General features: G+C 66.7%; 2 protein-coding genes and 1 long non-coding RNA gene across 3 annotated transcripts; all 3 read right to left on the bottom strand.

Annotated features, from left to right (window-relative positions):
* Positions 1-873: 873 nt before the first annotated feature.
* Positions 874-3,448, bottom strand: DCTN6 (dynactin subunit 6). The gene is made up of 7 exons (XM_075150322.1): positions 3,168-3,448; positions 2,899-2,963; positions 2,687-2,792; positions 1,999-2,087; positions 1,739-1,786; positions 1,315-1,457; positions 874-1,208 (listed from the first exon to the last, which is right to left on the bottom strand). The coding sequence occupies exons 1-7, from the start codon at positions 3,188-3,190 to the stop codon at positions 1,110-1,112; spliced, it is 573 nt and encodes a 190-aa protein (XP_075006423.1). The 5' UTR covers positions 3,191-3,448; the 3' UTR covers positions 874-1,109.
* Positions 3,449-7,624: 4,176 nt separating this feature from the next.
* Positions 7,625-10,034, bottom strand: LOC142082526 (uncharacterized). The gene is made up of 4 exons (XR_012673724.1): positions 9,668-10,034; positions 9,200-9,473; positions 8,215-8,360; positions 7,625-7,977 (listed from the first exon to the last, which is right to left on the bottom strand). It is a non-coding gene; the product is annotated as an uncharacterized LOC142082526 (long non-coding RNA).
* Positions 10,035-11,126: 1,092 nt separating this feature from the next.
* On the bottom strand, positions 11,127-15,440 carry BTC (betacellulin). Its single transcript, XM_075150639.1, has 6 exons — positions 15,349-15,440; positions 12,447-12,542; positions 12,031-12,148; positions 11,740-11,886; positions 11,333-11,440; positions 11,127-11,231 (listed from the first exon to the last, which is right to left on the bottom strand). The coding sequence occupies exons 1-5, from the start codon at positions 15,422-15,424 to the stop codon at positions 11,335-11,337; spliced, it is 543 nt and encodes a 180-aa protein (XP_075006740.1). The 5' UTR covers positions 15,425-15,440; the 3' UTR covers positions 11,127-11,231; positions 11,333-11,334.
* Between the last annotated feature and the right edge of the window lie 2,954 nt (positions 15,441-18,394).

Below are 18,394 nucleotides of genomic sequence, written 5' to 3'. Positions count from 1 at the left end.
TGCCTTATCTTTCGGCAGGGGGAGAAGCTGGAGAGGAGAGTCGTGTCTCATCGCCCATTGTTTTCCCCCCTCCGTGGGCATCGCCACAAAAAGCTGGGGCTGGGGCTGCTGGGGTGGGCTGGCGGGGCGGCGGCGGCCGGGACAATATTCGCAGCCCTTATTTGGACTCGGCTTTGGGGCAGAGCTGCAGTTTCCCAGCAGTGCTGGACCCCGAGTTGGAATCGTAAAACCAAAAAAATGGTGGGTTTTTATTTTTGGTATCCCGGCAACTGAACTCGGGGAGAAAATCGGGGGCGCAGCGCTTTTGTGCCTTGGCCTGTCCCACCTGAGACCCCTGGCCTCAAACCAAAACCCCACGTCCCGCAGCCCAGCTGGTACGTGGGGTTCCTCTGCGGGCGGTGGCCGATGCTCTCTCCTCTCTCTCCCTTTTTCCTACAGGAATTTCTGCTCCAACATCGATTTCCGTCTGTGCCGAGCCAAAACGTTGCACAGGGAGAGAAGGGGAAGTTGTGAACAACATCCCTGGGGAATCTCGGGGGCCGGCTGGGAAGCGCGGACGCGTCCGAAGAACGGCTGACGAGCGGAGGAGCTTCAGCTCCGCTCTGGGCGGGAAGCCGAGCAGGAGGCAGCCTTCGCGGGCCAGCGAGAGAGGGCGGCACCGGCCCTGGGGCCTTTCCCACCCCACGATCCGCATGGATCCGGGGCCAGGACACCCCTCCCGGCGTGGGCCCGTCTCCCCCTGCCGGCAGCCCGGGGAAGGAGCGGGGCGGCGGCACCCGGGCTGCCCCGAGGGACGGCCCCAGCGCTGGTACGAGCGGGGCGCGGCCCTGCGGCGGTACCCGAGCCAGGAAGGACCGGAGGCCCCCCGCGACAGAGGAGCACGTTGTTTTATTGGTATTCCCAAAACAAAGCGCGTACAATAGAGCCAGCGCGAGAGAGACAACAGCCCCACAGCCCGGCCGAGACGCTCGGCGGAACATAAATAAAGAACGCAAATAAGCAAGACATTTTTTTTTTAAAAGATGGAATGAGATACACGGGGACCGGCCGCTTCCCGGGGCCGTGTCGTGCTTCACAGGACCAGATGAAACCGCCAGTCAGCCACCCGCTCAGCTCTTGACAGGAGTGGACGTGGCCTTCGTGGTCTTCTTCAGGTGATGGTAGTTTGGCAAGATCTTCATCAGGAAATCCAGCTGCAGCGTCTGGGGCTGGAAACGGAGGCAGGGGAGGTCAGGCAGCGGCCCCGCCGCCACCGCGAGGGCCGCCTGCGGAGGACGGGAGGGTGACGGTGTGTCACCCGTGCGTCACACCCACCTGCGGCCGCTCGGTCTGGACGCGGCGGAGGCAGTCGGCCCCGTAGATGACGGTGTTTTCGGGGATCACCTCGTAGGTGTTGATGTTACAGCAGGCCCCGATGATGCAGCCGCTCGTCAGGATCACGTTCCTGCCGACAAACGCTGCCAGAGGGAGAGAGGAATCCCCGTGAGAGTCGTGCCCCACAGCGCGGTTAAACCCTGCACCACCAAACATCAACACCACAAGCTGCTCGGAGCCAGAGCCAGCCCAGCCCAGCTCCCGCCAAGGCTGTAACGCACGTGGGTTGTGTGTGAAAATCAGCTTTGTGACAAGCTGCAGTTTGGCCTCACTGCGGAAAAACGACACCATGTCATCCTCTGCTGTTCCCAGCGTCTAAGAGAGGAAAATCTCACAAGGGCCAAGATGACAAGCCGAGACGTACCTTTGGATTCGATGACGTTGTTATCTCCCACCTTCATGGCCTGGGAATCTACGGGTCCGTGTTAAAGAAAACTGTAAAATGTTTTGCTTTTATTTCAAAAGGTAAACCCCGACGCTGTTTTCAAACCAACACCCCGCACCTTAAATAGCCCGGGGCTGTTTAAACCCCAACAGAGGGTTTAAACCCACCCATGCTTCCCCTTGTACCGACCGGAAAGCACAGTACATCAGATGGTCTGTCTCACTGCGCAGCAAGGATACAACACCCAACTTCAAAAACGTTGTTGGTGCCAATGACCATTGGTTTGGGCTCCACCTCTTCAGTTTCCGGCGTAATATTTTCTGGATACCTGCAAGACGGAAGAATATATTTCAAGTTTTCAGATCACAAAGGTACTGTCCTGTTTGGCAGCATGTCACGTATATCCCATCTGATCCAGCTAAACTGTCAGGGTTTGGAGACTGCTGGCTCTTGCACAGGGTCTCTCATTCTCAGGATTAGGATCCTTCTCCTCTGTCAGCTGGAGAAGGATTCACAGAGGGAGGACTTCTTCCCTAGCCATAGTGCCACACACATACACAAAAGCACAAAAGTTTGGTGTTTTTTTTTTTAAATTCTACCTCCCCAGCGCTTTTAAGCTAATACCTTGCTCCTTAAAGACCTGTAAGCACAAGCTCACGTTTGACAAGACTGATAGGGGATCTGTGTTGAGATATCTCAGCAAACAACCCTCTGCAAAACCCAGGAACACCATGGCAGGATCCCAAACAAATCCTCTCCCTGTCCGGCCTGGCTCTGAGGGACGCTCAAAAGGCCCGTTCAAAAGGGCCGTTCAAAGCACCGCTGTGCCGAGAGGGTTAGCGGTGTTGGCTGCCCTGAAATGAGATGCTGGGCTAGGGAATGACCCCCTTGGAGAGCCCCGGCCGCACCGTCCAGCTTCTCACTGACCCATTTATGATGAGCGCCTGCTCCTCGATCAGGTTGCCTTCCCCGATGACGATCGGCCCCGCTTCGGCGATGATCCTGGCCTTGGGGTGGATCACCGTCCTGGGCCCTGCGGGGGGAGCAGCCCTGCCTCACCCCACGGCCGGTCCCGACGCCCACAACGGGGCGACGGGCCGGGGCGGGAAGGGGAAAAGGGGCGGCGGGGGGGGCCTTACCTATGGTCACGTCCCCGCGGATCTCGCTCTCCACGCACACCACGGCCCCCGGCGCGATCTTCACGCTGCGGGAGCGGACGGGGGTCTGTGAGGGGAATCGTTGGGGCGCGCGGGGGGAGCCGTTGGGGCGCGCGGGGGGAGCCGTTAGGGGGCGCGCGCGGGGGGAACCGCTGAGGGGAGCGGGCGGAGATGCGGGGGGAGGAGGGAGAAGCGGCGGGAAGGCGGCCCCGCCGCGTCCCGGTGTGCGTGTGTGTGTCGGGGGGACTCACCTCTTCTGCACCTTCTCCGCCATGACAGCGCTGCCGGCGGCGCCTGCGCGGTGCCGGGCGGCGGGGGGAGCGCGCCTGAGCTGGGCCGAGCGGCGGGGCAAGGACGGCGGGGCTTGGGGCCGTGCGCCTCCACCTTACGCTCTGCCCTGGACGCGGGGGTCCCCGGCTCTTCCCACTCCGCTGCGACTCAAAGGCAGCCGGGCTTTGCCCGCAGCGTCCTCGCTGCTGCCGGGGGGCGGGCGGGCGCTGGGACCCCGCGGCCCGCCCCGCCCACGCCCCTCCCTGCCCACAGGGCCCGCCCCTACGGAGCCCCCTCCCCTGGGCGGGGCGGGGCCCCAGAGCGCCTGCGCGGGGCGGGGCCCGGGGAGTTTTGGCCCTTGGCGGCCGCCATCTTCCCTTCCCGCCTTCTCCCTCAGCTCCGGCGCGCGGGCGGCGCTGGGCCGGGCCGGGTCCCCGGGCGGGGGCTGCGGCCCCGCGGTGCGGCGGCTGCGGCCCCGCGGTGCGGCGGCGGCCCCGCGGGCGGGGGTCCTGGCCCGGCCCCGCGCCGGGAGCCCCGGGCGCTCGGAGCCGCGGGGCGGCGGAGGGGCGGTGTCCGCCCGCCCCAGGTGAGGAGGGGGCATCGGCTGGAGAGGCCGGGGCGGGAGGAAGGCCGAGGCCGAGGCCGGGGAGGGGCGGCGCGGCCGGGGCGCTCTGGGCCGGGGTGTGCGGGCGAGCGGGGCTGCTCCAGCCCGGAGCCGCGGGACCCCGGCGAGGGGCGGCCGCGGCGGGGCAGTCGCCGCGGGGCCGGGCCGAGGAGGAGCGGCCGCGCTGCCGGTGGTTCCGCGGAGGAGCGGGCGGAGCCGCGGGGCTCGGGGCGCCGGGGAATAAAGCCCGGAGGGCCGGAGCCCGGCGCCCCCCGTCCCCGCCCGAGCCGTCCGCGGGTCCCCCCGGCCAGTTCCCAAGCACGGCCCGACACCGCCGGGGCTCCCGGGCCCGTCCCGACATCACACGAGGGGCCGGAGGGGTTGGGGGACTCGGAACCCGGGGCTGGTGCTCAGAGCCGGGTTTCCAGGCAGCAGGGCCTGGGCGGGTGAGGTGGAGAACGAGCTCGGGGGCTCCGAAGGGAAAGTAACCCCTGGGGTTCGGGGTGCGGAGATGGAGCCGAGGGGTTTTGCAGCTCAAAGCCGGTCTCAGCTGCTGGGTTGGGGGCGCGCCCCCCGTTTCCAGGCCGTGACAGCGGCTGCTGGGGGCTCTGGACCCGGCTGGGAAGCAAGAGACCAAGTCGTGTGGGTTTTGGGGCTCAGAAACGGGCGCCCTGGGGTGAGGCTGGGCTGGGCACCTTCACGTCCTCAAAACGGAGACCAAGTCCTGTGTGTTGGTGCTTGAAAAACAGAGACTAAGTCCTGGGTTCGGTACCAGGCTCACTTGGCCACTTTCAGGGCCCTGAAACTCATGAGGCATTTTTGGGGGGCTCAGAAACAGAGACCAAGTCATGCATTTTTGGAGCCAGGCTCAGAAACAGAGACTCAGTCCTGCTTTTTGAGGGGGAGCTCAGAAGCAGAGACCAAGTCCCACGTTTTTAGAGCCAGGCTCATTTGGCCAGGTTTAGGGCTCGAAAACTGAAACCGAGTCCTGCATCTTGGAGGCAGGGTGGGGGCTCAGGCACGGAGACCGGTTCCCAGGTTGTTGGGGGGGCTTGGAACCCGTCCCATTTGGCCAGGTTTAGGGCCATGAAACAGAGACCAAGTCCTGCGTTTTGGGAGGGTGAAACCAGGCTCGCTTGGCCAGTTTTAGGGCCCTGAAAGTCAGACTATTAAGTCACGCATTTTGAGGGAGAGCTCTGAGACTACAAGTCCTGCGTTTTGGAGCCAGGCTCAGAAACTGAGACTAAGTCCCACATTTTGAGGGGGGCGGGAGCCCAGAAACACAGACTAAGTCCTGCATTTTGGGAGCCAGGCTCATTTGACCATGTTTAGGGCTCAGAAACAGAGGCCAAGTCCTGCATGTTGGCAATGTGAAACCAGGCTCAGCTGGGCCGCTTTAGGGCTTGAGAAGAGAGACCAAGTCCTGCATTTTGGGGCTTGGAACCAGGCTCATTTGGCCAGGTTTAGGGTTCAGAAGCAGAGACCAAGTCCTGCGTGTTAGTGCCTGAAAAAACACAGACTAAGTCCTGTGTTGTAGGGGCTTGGTACCAGGCTCACTTGGCCGCTTTTAGGGCCCTGAAACTGTTAAGTCGTGCATTTTTTCAGGCTCTGAAATGGGGACTAAATCCTGCATTTTGGGGGGGATGTGGGAGCTCAAAAACAGAGACCGAGTCCTGCGTGTTGGGGCTTAGAACCCGTCCCATTTGGCCAGGCTTAGGGCTCAGAAACAGACCGAGTTGTGTGTGTTAGTGCTTGAAAAACAGCCCCAGTCCTGCGGGGCTGGGGCCCCGGGCTCACTGGGGCAGCATTCGGTTTGAAAACGGAGCCCGGGTCCTGCCGTGCTGGGCTCAGCAGCTGAGACCCCCGTGGTGGTTGTGGGGCTCGAAGTGAGGCTCGCTGGGCCGAGGTGGGGGCTTGGCCAACAGCCCCGGGCCTTGGCTGGGGGCTCTGGACCGGCCCCCGTCGCTGCTTCAGGGCCGGGCAGCAAAGCCCCAGCCCCGCGGGTTCAGGCTCGGCCCTGGACGGGGAGGGCCCCCTCCGGGGAGGGGCCGGGGGCACAAGACGCTTCGGGAGCCGAGACGCCCCTTGCCCGGTCGGAGCTCAGGGGCTCGGGACCCCGATCCGGGACCCAGACAGACGGTCCCGGGGCAGCCCCTGCGCCGCCGGCGGGTTGCAGCCTTTATTCGGTGTCTGTGCGGAGCCGCCGATGCCTGTTCCGCGACACCGACCCCAACACCGGCAGAGCCCCGGCGGGGACCGGGCCCGGAGCCCCACGCAGGAGCGGGCAGGGAGCGCGGGACTTCGGCCGCCGGTCCCCGCTCTCGGCTCGGGCCCGGCTCCGGAGCGCGGATCCTCCTGCCCGCGATGGCGGAACGGGGACGGCGAGACCACGCTCGGGACTCCGGGGGCTTCGGAGAGACCGGACCCGCTTCCGGCGCTGCCACGGTCCTCCGGCTCCGCGGGGCGGGACAGAGCCCCGAGACCACCACCCCGCCTGCCCGGGGAAAGGCAGGCACCGGCCGGGACTGCCCCACCGGCCCCCCGCGCCCGCGAGGCCCGGCCCCGTCCACAACCCTCACACAACCGAGCCTCACCGCCCCCGGGCTCCGCACAGCCCCAGCAGAGGCCCCTACCCCGCTACCGGCGTCCGCCGCGCTCGCTGCCGGCGCCGCTCTGGCGGCGGAAGAGGACGCGCGTGCGCGGGGCGGGGCGCGGAGGGGCGGGGCCTCAGCGCGCCTGCGCGGGGCGGGGCCTCATGGCGCCTGCGCGGGGCGGGGCCTGGCACAGGTGCGAGCGGCGGGGCCCCAAGGCGCTTGCGCGGGGCGGGGCGAGCACAGGTGCGCAGGGCGCGGCGAGCGGGCGGGGCCCCAGGGCGCGTGCGCGGGGCGGGGCCGAGCAGATTTGAGCCCCGGCGGCCGCCATCGCCCCCTTTTTCCCGTTCCTCCCCCGGTGGCGCCGCCCGCGGCCCCGGGGCGGCAGCGGCCGGGTCGGGCTCCCCCGGCGGGGCCCAGGTGAGGCGCGGGGGGCTCGGCCCGTCGGGCCGGGGCCGGGAGGCCGTGGAGCGGGGAAGGGGCCGCGGCCGAGCGGGGCCGCGGCCCCGGGGGGTGTCGGGGCGGAGGCGGGTGGGCGTGCGCCCCTGCCCGGGCGGCCGCGCTGCCGGTGGCTCCGCGGAGGAGCCGGCGTAGCCGCGGGGCTCGGGGCGCCGGGGAATAAAGCCCGGAGGGCCGGAGCCCGGCGTCCCCCTTCCCCGCCCGGGCCGCCCGCGGGCACACGGGGCCGGGCCCGCTCCGCGGGTCCCCCCGGCCAGTTCCCAAGCACCGCCCGACACCGCCGGGGCTCCCGGGCCCGTCCCGACATCACACGCGGGGCCGTAGGGGTTCGGGGCTCAGCCGGGCGTTTGGGTGATTCAGAAGCGGGGCCGGGGCTCTGCAGCACGGGGCGAGCCGGGGTGTGCCAGGCCCGAGAAGGGAGCCCCGGTCCCGCGTTCCCGGGGCCGGGCGAGGGGCTCCGGGGCTGGGGCAGGGATCGAGTCCTGTGTGTTTGGGCTCAGAAACGCAGCCCCCGTTGGCTGTTTCTGGGGTCAAACCCCGGGGCTGGGGTGGCCGGGGCTGTGGGAGGTGGGTGGCGGGCGGGTGTTGGGGGGCAGGCGGGAGGGGGCGGGCAGGTGCGTGGGCCCCCACCGGAGGTGGGGGTCCGGGGAGGGTGCGTGGACCCCTGCCGGAGGCGGGGGTCTGGTCGCGTTGGTCCCCGACGCCTGGGAGGCTGGCATGCACCAGGCCGAATTAAACGTCTGAGATAGTCTCTGGGCGAAAAGGCACTTTTCACACCCTCCTTGTGCGTCCAACTGTTTATTCACCGGACTAACCATAAACTCGTTAGCCCATATTTAGACAGTGTACAATTATGACAGTTCATATTCATATACAAGTCGTGACAGTGATTGATTTACGACCTGGCCAAAAGCCAGGATCGTTTTAACAAGCACAAGCTGTAATCGGCTGGAACCGCAGACCAAATGGAGCCAACACAAGCTGGTGCTGAAATGAACTGGAAGTGCAGAGTAGCTGGAGCTGCAGATAAACTCGAGCCGCAAACAAGCTGGAACCATCCACAAACTGGAGGCAAAACTGAGCTGGACCAGAAACAAATGAAAGGCGCGATGACCTGGAGCTGTCCATGAGCTGGACCTGAAATGAGAGCAGGAAACTGGTACAGAAACAAACAGGAACCAAAACTGAAATGAGCTGGACCTGCAAATTAAACTGAACTGGACCTGAAATAAATAGGGGCAGAAACAAACCAACAGGAGCCTGAAGCGAGCTTAAGCCACAAACCTGGACCAGAAACAAACAAGAGCCCAAACAAACAAATGGGACCCACAAATTGAGCGGGACCCAAAGTAAACGGAGGCCCAAATAACTGACCTGGAGCTGTGCGGTCCCCGCAGCATCTCGGGCAGGCACAGGGCAGGCGGCAGCATCGGCCTCGGCGCAGGCAGCCCAGCTTCTTCCTGGGGCTCCGCACCCCATGCGTCTCCCGCCGTGGCTGGGGCTCCTCCGTCTGTCCGTCCCTGCGCAGGGAGAGATGTGGGACAGACGGAGAGCCCGGTGGCACCGCACAGCCTGGCCCAAAGACCCCGGAGCTGCTGCCCTGCAAACCCTGCTGCTCCTGTTCACAGGCAGCTCTGCCCGGCCCCTCGCCCGCTCCCTGGTGCCATGCACCCACAACAGGAGGGGAGGGAGAGACGGGGACGGGCCATCAGAAATGGTCCATTTCTCCCCAGGAAAGCGGGCAAGAGCCAGGATCTGGCTGAAACCCCCCTTGCCCCACACAGCAGCAACACAGACCAACGACCAGCAGCCACAGGGCTGGGGTCGAGGCCGACACCGCACCAGTGCCAGGGGGGTCGGGCTGGGCCCCCCATGACTGTCCCCCCTGTGCCCACAAACAGCCACCAGCCACTGGGCAAACCCACCCGGGTGGGTGCCGGGCCCGGTGCTATGGCACTGAGGTCCCGCCAGCACCCGCAGTGACCCACCAGCACTGCCCCGTCACTGCCGGGAACCCTCCTTCTCCACAAAGGCCCGCAGGGAGCCCTGCTGAAGGATGGCACCCACCCTCCCCATCCCTCGGCTGCCCTGCCAGCAGGACGAGCGGCAAAGCCAGTGTGCCCTGAGCACAAAACTGCTCCCCGAGCTCCGGCCAGGCCCAGCTCCCTCGCACCCGCGCAGTCCTGACGCCCCCGGGGCACAGCAGCCCCCAGCACCCTGCTCCCACGGCCGGGGACAGGACCCCTGCCTGCCCCTCCGTCCCCAGGGACCCTGTAGGGACCCGGCCCCTCCTGCAGCACCAGAGATCCCGCTGGTCCCTCCGTGCAGCTCCGCTCGGCCGCCGTGTCAGGGCACTCACCTCACCGGGCACGTCCTCCCCGCCGGCCTCCCCCGGCGCTCGCCGTCTCAAGGCCGTGCTCCTCGCCCAGGCACCGGGATGAACCTTCCCCACACGTCGGCACAGCCACGCGGCATCGTCTGGGCCCCCAACGCCTCCCGAGGGACCGGCAGCACCAGGACGGCCGTCGCTCCCCGTGCCCGGCCAGGACGGCTTCACTGTCTCACTGATGGGGCTGCAGGAGCCAGTGTGGATCCCTGGAGCGGCCTCTGCTTCCACCACAGCAGGTTTTGAGCTGAAAAAGAAGGTTTTCAGTCAAAGCAGGGCTTTGCGCAGGGCCCAGAGCCGCCCCCAGGCCCCGCTGTGGCAGCGCCCGACGCTGTGGGCTCTGGCCCTCAGGCATCTGCCCGTGAGGATGATGCTGGGCAGGGCTGAAGGGCTGAAGCCCAATGGAAACCAGTTCCCCCCAGCAGCAGCTCCCACACTTACCAGTCCGAGCTCTCCCCAGCTCCGGCAGAGCCAGCACCAGGCCGGAGGGATCTGTCCTGCCGGCAGCCGCTCTGGAAAAAAGCTGGGGAGAAGGCGGCAGCCGGCGCCTGGGCTGGGAGGAGGGAGCCCAGCAGCAGGAGGGGTCACTGGGAGACCCCCAGCCCTGCCAGGTCTCTGTGTCCCCCAGTATCGGGAGGGAGATGTGGCCTGCAGAGTCCCCGGTCACTGGGTCACGGTTCGAGCGGGGGCTGATCCCGCGGCTGAAGTCAGGAGCTGCCGGGGACCCCCAGCCCCACAGGCCGAGCTGCAGCCCCTGCCCCCGGGAGGGGACCCCAGAGGGTCGGTGCCGAAACCCGCCGGGAAAGTCACCGGGCCCCAGCCGGGCACCCGCGGGGTTCCCGCACCGGGGGAGAGAGAAGGGGAGCACTCACCCGCGGCTGCCCGCGCAGGCAGCGCCGGCAGCTCCTGCCGCTGGGAAACCCGGGTCCCGGGGTCCCGGCCAGAGCCGCCAGCCCAGAGCCAGGGTCCGGCCCCGGGATGAGACGGGGGCAGCACCCGCTGCCTGCGGGGGGAGGCAGGGCCCGCACCGGCCCCCGGCAGCTGCCTGCGGGCAGGGCACGGGCCTGAGCTTCAGGCAGCACCTAACGGGCACGGCCGGTGCCCCCGCTCCCGCACCGGAGCCCGCAGCGGGGGGAGAAGGGAGGAAACGGCCCCGGGTCTGCCGCGGCTTCCCCCGTTTCCCTCGCCCGGCCCCGTCCCGGGACCCCGAGGCCGCCCGGGGCAGGCGAGAAACGGCGTCGCCCCCGGTTCCCGCCCGCCGGCTGCGGACCGTGAGAGCCACGACCGGCGCCGCCCCGGAGGAGCCCCGGGGAGACGGGACACCCGGGCCCGGCGCGGCTGCAGCCGGTGCCCGGCACAGCGGCACCCTCGGCGCGGCCCCGGCCCGGAGCACGGGAGCGGCAGCGGCGGCGGCGCGGCGGGGACCCGGGCGTGGCGGGGAGGCGGCCCCGGGCCCGGCAGGGCCCCGCCGGCAGAGACCCGGCTCCCGGACGCCGACCCCGCTCCCGCCGCCGCCGCTCCCGCGACGGCGGCGCCCCCTGGCGGCCGCGGGGGGGTTTTGAAGCCTCGGGGGGTAGCCGCGCCCCTGCCCCGCACGGCGGCGCCCCCTGGCGGACGCGGTGTCGGCACCGTGGGGGGCAGCGCAGCGCCCCCTGTCGGCCACGGGGCGGCACCGCAGCCCGCCGGTACCGGCGCCGGTGAGATCGTTCCGTGCTCCCTTGGCCCGGCCAGGGCTGGGGGCTGTGCCAGCGGGGGGGGAAAGGCCGGGCCCCCGCGTCTGGGAGGCAGGCAAAATGGCGGGAAAATGTCGCTGGGGTGGGCTGGAGGAGGTGGAATTTGGGGAGCGCAGCATTTGGGGTGCTGGCGGGAGGGGCCCGTAAGGACCGTGGCGACACATGGACACCTTTCCGTCACCCCTTTATTCAAGCTGTTTTAAGTTTTAGCCCTCGCCCATCGAGCCAGCCGGTGCCGCCGTCCGGGACCCGCCTGCAGGTACCTGGAGCTCCTGCGGAGAGAGGGGAGACCTTGGGTCTCAGCGCCCGTCCCCAACGGGGGGGGTCTCCCGTCACCCCTGGCTGGGCCATCCCCCCCCCCGGCCCCACACACCTTCACGCGATGCCCGTCTCCAGCACATCCTCGCTTTTGGAAGGCAAATTCTTGTTTAACGTCTCCATCTCTTCTGCTTTTCTCTTCCTACGCTGCTTCCGACAGTGGCTTGGGGAGGGGGGGTAATAATTAAAACAAACAAAAAAAGAGCAGAATGAGGCATCGCGGCGATGCAGCTCCTCCTCCCTCTGCTTTCACCTTGCAGAACCTCTGGATGGGGTCGCACGTGGTTTGCAGCCCCGAGGCGATGCCCCCTGCACCTCCCAGCACCCTCAGAGGCCGTATCCCACCTGAACAGCGCAGCCCAAATTCAAGCTCCCCCAAGCCGGCGGAGGCGGGCAGGATTCGCTCCCAATCCTGGGCTGCACCTTCCCTTCCCGCCCCTCGCCCCATCCCCCCCCACGTACTGACTGCAGAGGCAGGCGCAGACAACGAGGATGATGAGGGTGACGATGGCGGCGATCAAGGAGATGATCACGATCTGGCTCCGGTCACCTCGCAGGTAGAAGATGTCCACCCTCTCGCAGCGAGCCCCCGTGTAGCCTCGCTCGCACCTGCCCCGTGGCACAGGGGAGGCAGAGGGGGGTCCAAAAAACCGCCGCGGTACCCGTGACCCCCTCCTCCCGCTCACCCGGCGAGGACGGGCATGGCATCCCCTCCCACCCCTCGCCACCGCGTCCCCACCGGCGGTGGCTTACACGCAAGCCGGCGCCTTCTCGGCCACGAGGAAGCGGCATCTCCCTTTGACGCAGTAGTGCTTGTACTCCTCCGGGCACCTGGAGAAGTGACCCTGCCGCCTCAGCTGCGTCACGTTCCCTGGAGGTGACAAGGACAAAGAAATCCGCCCCCCACCCCGGGGATTACGGTTTTGCCCGGAGGCGGCAGCATCCCGGAGCTGGTCCATCCCCGTGGCAGGTCCGAGCCTGGCCAGCTGCAAAGAGCCACCGGCACGTGTGTCCTTGGCCGTGGCGTGCCGGCCCTGGCCGCTTCCCAGCTCGGTGGATGCCACGCGGCTACGCTAGACAAAACACCCTGCCCGTCCTCCATCCCTCCCAGCTCCCGTCCAACGCCGCCGGCTCCCCCGAGCATCCTCGCGCCGGTGCCGCCGCCTTACCCGTGCAGCTCTCGGCCACGCCGCAGGCGAGTCCCTCCGTGCCGTGGCCGGCGGTGACGTTGGCGTCGGCGCCCACGCAACTGAAGAACGCCAAACCTGAAACGCAGCGGAGGCGGCTCAGAAGGGAAGCCCGGCCAGAGCCCCGGCATCACCGCCACCGCCCCGCCGCAGCCGCTCTCCCGGCCCTTGCCGCAGGGAGGGGACCGGCAAAGGGCTCCGCAGCTGCGCCCACGGCCCCCCCTTCCCTGGCAGCATCAGCTTTTCCCCAGGGGCGAGGAGAGGGGAAAGCCGGTCCCCGCCTGCCTCCTCCACCCACCAACACCCCAGCTCGGGGGTCCGGGAGCCAGCGGGGCGGGTTTCGGGGGGTACAGCCCTGCCTGCAGGCAGCCAGCAGCCCCTTTCCCTGGGGAGGATGCAGGGAGGGATCCCCGGGGAGGTCCGGCTCGCTGCACTGCCCTTTTTGAAGAGCCCAGGTTTCAGGGCCGCTGAAAAACACACCGGCCGTGGGAGCGAGGAGACGGCAGAGCGATTCGGCACCCACCAAATCCCAGTTGCTTCCAGTGTTCAAATGCTAAATCCCCCATTGCAACATCACTCACTGCTGCACTGGGGCATGGATTGCCTGGCACGAACCGAGCCCGGAAAGGGGCAACCATGCTCACCATGGCCACGGGACGAAGCCGAGGGCCGGCTCAGCCCCGGCACGTCACGGCGGCGGTAACCGGATCGCTGGCATACCAGCACTGACTCAGCACGGCCCTGCTCCCAGCCCGGCCCTCCCCAGGGATTCACCCCCCTGCGGTGGCACCCAGGGAAGCGGGGACAGGTCCTGCCTGATGGGGCAGGGTGCTGGGTGGCTCCCGCGGGGGTGGCACGCCGAGGCAGGGGGTGTTTCCATCCCGAGTGGGTGTGCTTTGCAGCTCGGCCATGTCAAGGCCTCACGGAGAGGGGGGAGTTTGGGCAGCCGAGCCCGGGCAACCTCGTCCCCCGGCACCCATTTTCCCATCCGGCCCTTCGACACCCTGGCAGCAGCGGTGGGGGGCCAAGCCTCCCGCATCCCCCCCGTCCCACGGCAGAGAGGTTCCCAGCACACGCGTCCCTCCTGGCTATATATAGCCACCGCCGCGCTAACGACGGGCTTTGGGTAACAGAGCTGCAACGAGGCCGGGGCTGAGCCTCCGCTGGCGCTTCCCCACCAGCGAGCATCCCCTCCCCGGCTGAAAGAGCCCGGAGAGGAGGGAACGGATCCCAGCGCCCAGTCTGGGCCAGGCAGCGGGGTGGGAGCTGCTCGGCGGGAGCCAGGGGATGAGCCACGGGGCGGCTGCCCCCCCCCGGGAACCAGCTGTGGGCGGCGCGGGCACACGGCGGGGCAGGGCGGGAGGCTGACTTCACCCCCGGTGACCGAGTTCGCAGCTCGGCATGGAAAGATCCCCACCAAGACGAGATCCCCACCCTTATTGCAACCAGATGCAGAGCTTTGGCATCCTCTGGGCTGGCAGCCCCTCGGCGAGGACCGCCCCGGTGGCACCGCCAACTCGGGGCGGGGCATGTGTGCCCCCCCCGACACCCAGATCTCGGCACCCAGAAGCTGTGGCTGCAAAGCAACCTTATTTCTTTGATGCACGGAGAGCCTGGCTCTGCTATCTAAGGCTGCATCCTTTCCCAAGCAGCTTTCCCAAGGAAAGCATCCCAAACACCAGGTTATTTTGCCGTAACACCCCCCCCACGCTCACCCGGGAAAGCCCGAATTGCAGGAGAGCAACCGCCCAGGGCATCGCCTGGCCTGATGGGCACCCCAGCCCCAAAACAGGTCGGCCACCCTTGATTTCCTCCTGCCAGCACAGGTTTGGCAGGTTTTACCGAGCGCCGTCACCAGCCCTGCTAAAAGGCCAAACCCAAACTGCTCCCGGCGGAGGGGAAGGCTCCCCCAAAATCCCAGGGCTGGCACTGGGGGGTATCGCCAAGTCCGGCTGATGTTCAGCCCTACCTGTGGTTATCTCCTGCCAGCCCTGAGCAGGCAGCTGCAGGCAGCTGCCTGTTTTGCCCGCTTCCCACGCACTTAGGAACTCACACGGGGACACTCACGTACTGGCTGAATAAGTCCTGGCTCCCCCCCGCATTCCCCATCCCCGGCGCTGCCAAGGATGGCGAAACACAGGGATTCGGGCATCCGTGAGCAGTGTCCCATCACCAGGTGGTAAAAATATCCCAGCCCCACTCCAGGGTCCAGCCAGGACACCCCGGCCCCACGCTGGCCCCAAGGGATTCAGGGATTCAGAGCCAAGCCGGCACGGGCATGGGGGAGCACTGGGGTGGGATGGTGGGGAGTACCAGGATGGGAACTGGGGGCACACGGGGAAGCATTGGGATGGGTGCAGGGAAGCACGGGGGACAGGATTGGGTAAACACCAGGCTGGGCATAGGGGAAGGACTGGGATAGGATTGGAGTCACTGGGATAGGACTGGAGAAACACCAGTGTGGGCATGGCGAGCACTGGGATGGGACAGGGGCAGCATCGGGACGGGGTGGGACAGGGGGGATACAGGGGATCAGCAGGATGGGACCAGGGGAGCAGCGTGATGGGATGGGGTAGCACCGGGACAGGCACGGGGGAGCACCGGGGTGGGACCGGGAGGCAGGTGGAGGATCACCAGCGTGGGACCGGGAAGCAGCGGGATGGGACAGGGGCAGCACCGGGACCAGCCCGGGCTGCGACAGAGAGAGGACGGGGCCGGGACGGGGGGTGGCACCGGGCAGGGGGCACCGGGCCGGGACAGGGGGGAGCACCCGGCCGGTCTCGGGGTGCGTCCAGCCGGGCAGGGGGTAGCCCGGGACCGGGACCGTGGCGGGGCAGGGGGACCCCCGTGCCGAGCCGCGCCGGCTCGGGTGCCCCGTGCTTACCGGAGGCGAGGGCCAGGCAGAGCAGCAGGGTACCGGGGCCGCCTCCCGCGGCCGGGGCCGCCGCCACCGCCTCCATGCGCGCCGCCGCCGCCGCCTGCCCGGTGCCCGGCGGCTGCGGCGGGGCGGGCCGCGGCGGGACGGGGGCGGCCGCTGCCAGCACCGCCGCCCTCCTCCTCCTCCTCCTCCTCTTCCTCCTCCTCCAGCTGCCCGACTCCTACCCCGCCGGAGGTCTGGGGGTACCCCTCCTCGGCTTAGCCCCCCCCCCCCCGCGTGTCCCCCCACGCGTGTCCCACCCACGCATTAACCACGCCTGGCCCCCGCCTGCCCGTCCTGCTAGGAGCAGCGAGCGCAGGAGGCGTCGAGCATCTGCCCCAGCATCCCTGGGGATTCGGGGAGCCAGAGGGACTCCCCCCATCCCGGTTTCCGAGCGGGGCTCTGGGCGTTCCCCTCCCCGAAGGGACGGAGCCCAACCTCACCTCCCCGAAGCTATTTATCCCTGCCCGGCGTGTTATGAAAAGGGAGATTTATTCCTAGCGAGCTGCTAATAAAACACCCTCCCAAAGCCCTTGGCAGGGAATGACGGCAGCTACAAATTATTTTGCCAGGGGCTGTGCCTTGGCACAAGCCTTCTGCACGCTTGGCCTCGGGGTTTTTTTTTTTTTGCCTTGGGGTGGCTGGGATGATGTTTCTGGTCCCCGGAGCGATGTCCGGAGGAGGTGGAGAGCCCCACAGGGGTGAAGGTGTTCCCCCGAGATGCTGGCATATCCTCTCCTGGCATCTGGGGATGCTCAGGAGGGATGCGGTGCCATGAGCTGAGGTGATCCTGGCCCCAAGGAAAGGCAAAGAGCTTCTCCCGGCAGAGAGGAGTGCAGGCAGGGAGGGGTGGCAGGGCTGCTGCCCGCTCCGTGTCATTACAGGCATGAAATAAGTGGAGGGGGGGGGGCGGGAAATGAAAGACTGGAAAGAACGGGTGACCTCAAACCGCAAGCTGGCAGCTATTAATGCAAGTGCTGGCAGCCACCCAGCCATGCCATTTGGCCACCGGCCAGGGGGTTGAGCGAGCTTCCAGGGTCCCGGCCAGCCAAAAAACCCAGCCACAAGCTCCGGCACGCCGGTTCTGCCGGCCCCTCAGCTCGCAGCCACCCCGGCTCCCAGCTGGTGGGGGGGGGAGAGCCCAGCCCCGGCCCCCCGAAAGCAGGCAGGGTGTGCTAAACCGCTGGAGAAATTTTGCAAAGCTCCGGTGGGGACAGCGGGGACTTGGGTAAGACCGGGGAAACCGGTGGCTGGCACCTGCATGTGGCACGGGGCCACCCAAGAAGAGGTGGCTTCATCCCGGTGGGAAGGGCAGGGGCAGGGAGCAGGCAGCAAAAATCCTTGTGCCCACCAAAAGAAAACGGTTTCCCTTCGGCATCCTTCATATCTGGATAAAATTGGGGAGAAAAAGCATTTTAAAGAGATTTTAAAAGAGGTGGAGCCCCAAGGCAGATGTCACCAGAGGCAATGGTTTCCGTTCTCCAGTAGGAACGGGGAAGGGCTGGCAGAAGGTATCTCCAAAAAGGGACCTCCCGCTGGCCATACGTCCTCTGCTCTCACTGTCCCCATGAGTCTCACACCTCCCCTGGGGGAGGCCCAGGGACCTGTGTGGCCAAGCAGATGTCACCGCCAGATGTGGCCAGGCAGAGCTGGCCATGCCACGGTGACCAGGCAGGTGTGACCCTGCCAATGAGAACAGGCAGAGGTGGCCATGTCAATGAGACCAGGCAGAGGTGGCCATGCAGAGGTGGCCAGGCAGTTGAGATCAGGCAGATGAGACCAGGCAGATGAGACCAGGCAGATGAGACCAGGCAAAGGTGGCCCTGCTGATGTGACCATGCCGATGAGACCAGGCAGAAGTGATCACACAGAGGTGGCCCTGCTGAACTGACCATGCTGATAAGCCCAGGCAGAGGTGACCAGGCAGAGGTGACCATGCTGATGAGACCAGGCAGGAGTGACCAGCAGATGTGACCATGCCGATGAGACCGGGCAGAGGTGGCCAGGCAGGTGTGGTCCTGTTGAGGTGACCACGTTGATGAGTCCAGGCAGAGGTGGCTAAGCAGAGATGGCCATGCTGATGAGACCAGGCAGAGGTGACCAGGCAGATGTGACCATGCTGATGAGACCAGGCAGAGGTGGTCAGCAGATGGCAGCTGGAGCCCAAGGACGGTACCCGGCAGGGGCGTTCAAAGCCTCCCACAGCCCAGCCCTTGGCACCCCGGCACCCAGCTCAGGCGCGGGGCTTGCACCCAACGCTACGGTGGGAAGCGGTGGCTGTGCCCAGCCCTGCCCTCTCCTCGGAAACCTCCTGCCCGTGGAAACACGCAGCACCTTCTGCAAAAGAAAGTCAAAAAAAGGATGGGAGACCAGCAGCAGGGAAATTATCACGCGGTTCCCACGGCGCGAAGTTCCTGCAGCAATAACAGCATTATTTCTCCTCCTCCGGAGCGGAGGAAAGGTTTCAAGGAGAGCTGAGATGCTGATGCTGCCCATACAGCAAGGCAGCCGGCGTCCTGGCCGCTCCAGAAAAGCCAGCTGACTTGGATTTTGTGTCCTGCTGTTTTAGGCCCGGAGCCAGGATCTGTCCCGAGAAAACGCCGCACAATGCAACAGAATAGATGGCTGCGTAACCCCAGTTAAAGATAGCTCGGCCACGGCCCGGGTTCGATGACATCCTTTTCCGTAGCGAGCATGCGAAAGCCTGGGGAAGATGAGTTCAGCCTGAAAACATTTCACCCGCAGCAAAGCGCTTTTCAGACGGAAAAAGGTAAAAAAAAAGAAAAATGGCACTCGTACCTCCCGCTGCGCCGCAGGTGTCTCCTGGCTGGGTACCGAGAGCTGCATTTTGGGAGGTGTTCGTGCCATGGAAAGGCAGGGCGCGGGCTGCCTGGCTCTGGCCTGGCTCCCCTTGATGCACGTACCCGGGGCGTCCCCCCCGCCGGGCCCCGGACCCCCCGGCTGTGGCAGTGAGGGCAGGCAGGGGCAACCCCATCCAGCCATGGCAGGAGAG

Source organism: Calonectris borealis, chromosome 4 (genome assembly GCF_964195595.1).
Source record: "Calonectris borealis chromosome 4, bCalBor7.hap1.2, whole genome shotgun sequence".
Classification (NCBI taxonomy): Eukaryota; Metazoa; Chordata; class Aves; order Procellariiformes; family Procellariidae; genus Calonectris; species Calonectris borealis.
Note: the sequence above shows the minus strand (reverse complement) of the source record. Positions and strands in the feature narration are given on the sequence as shown.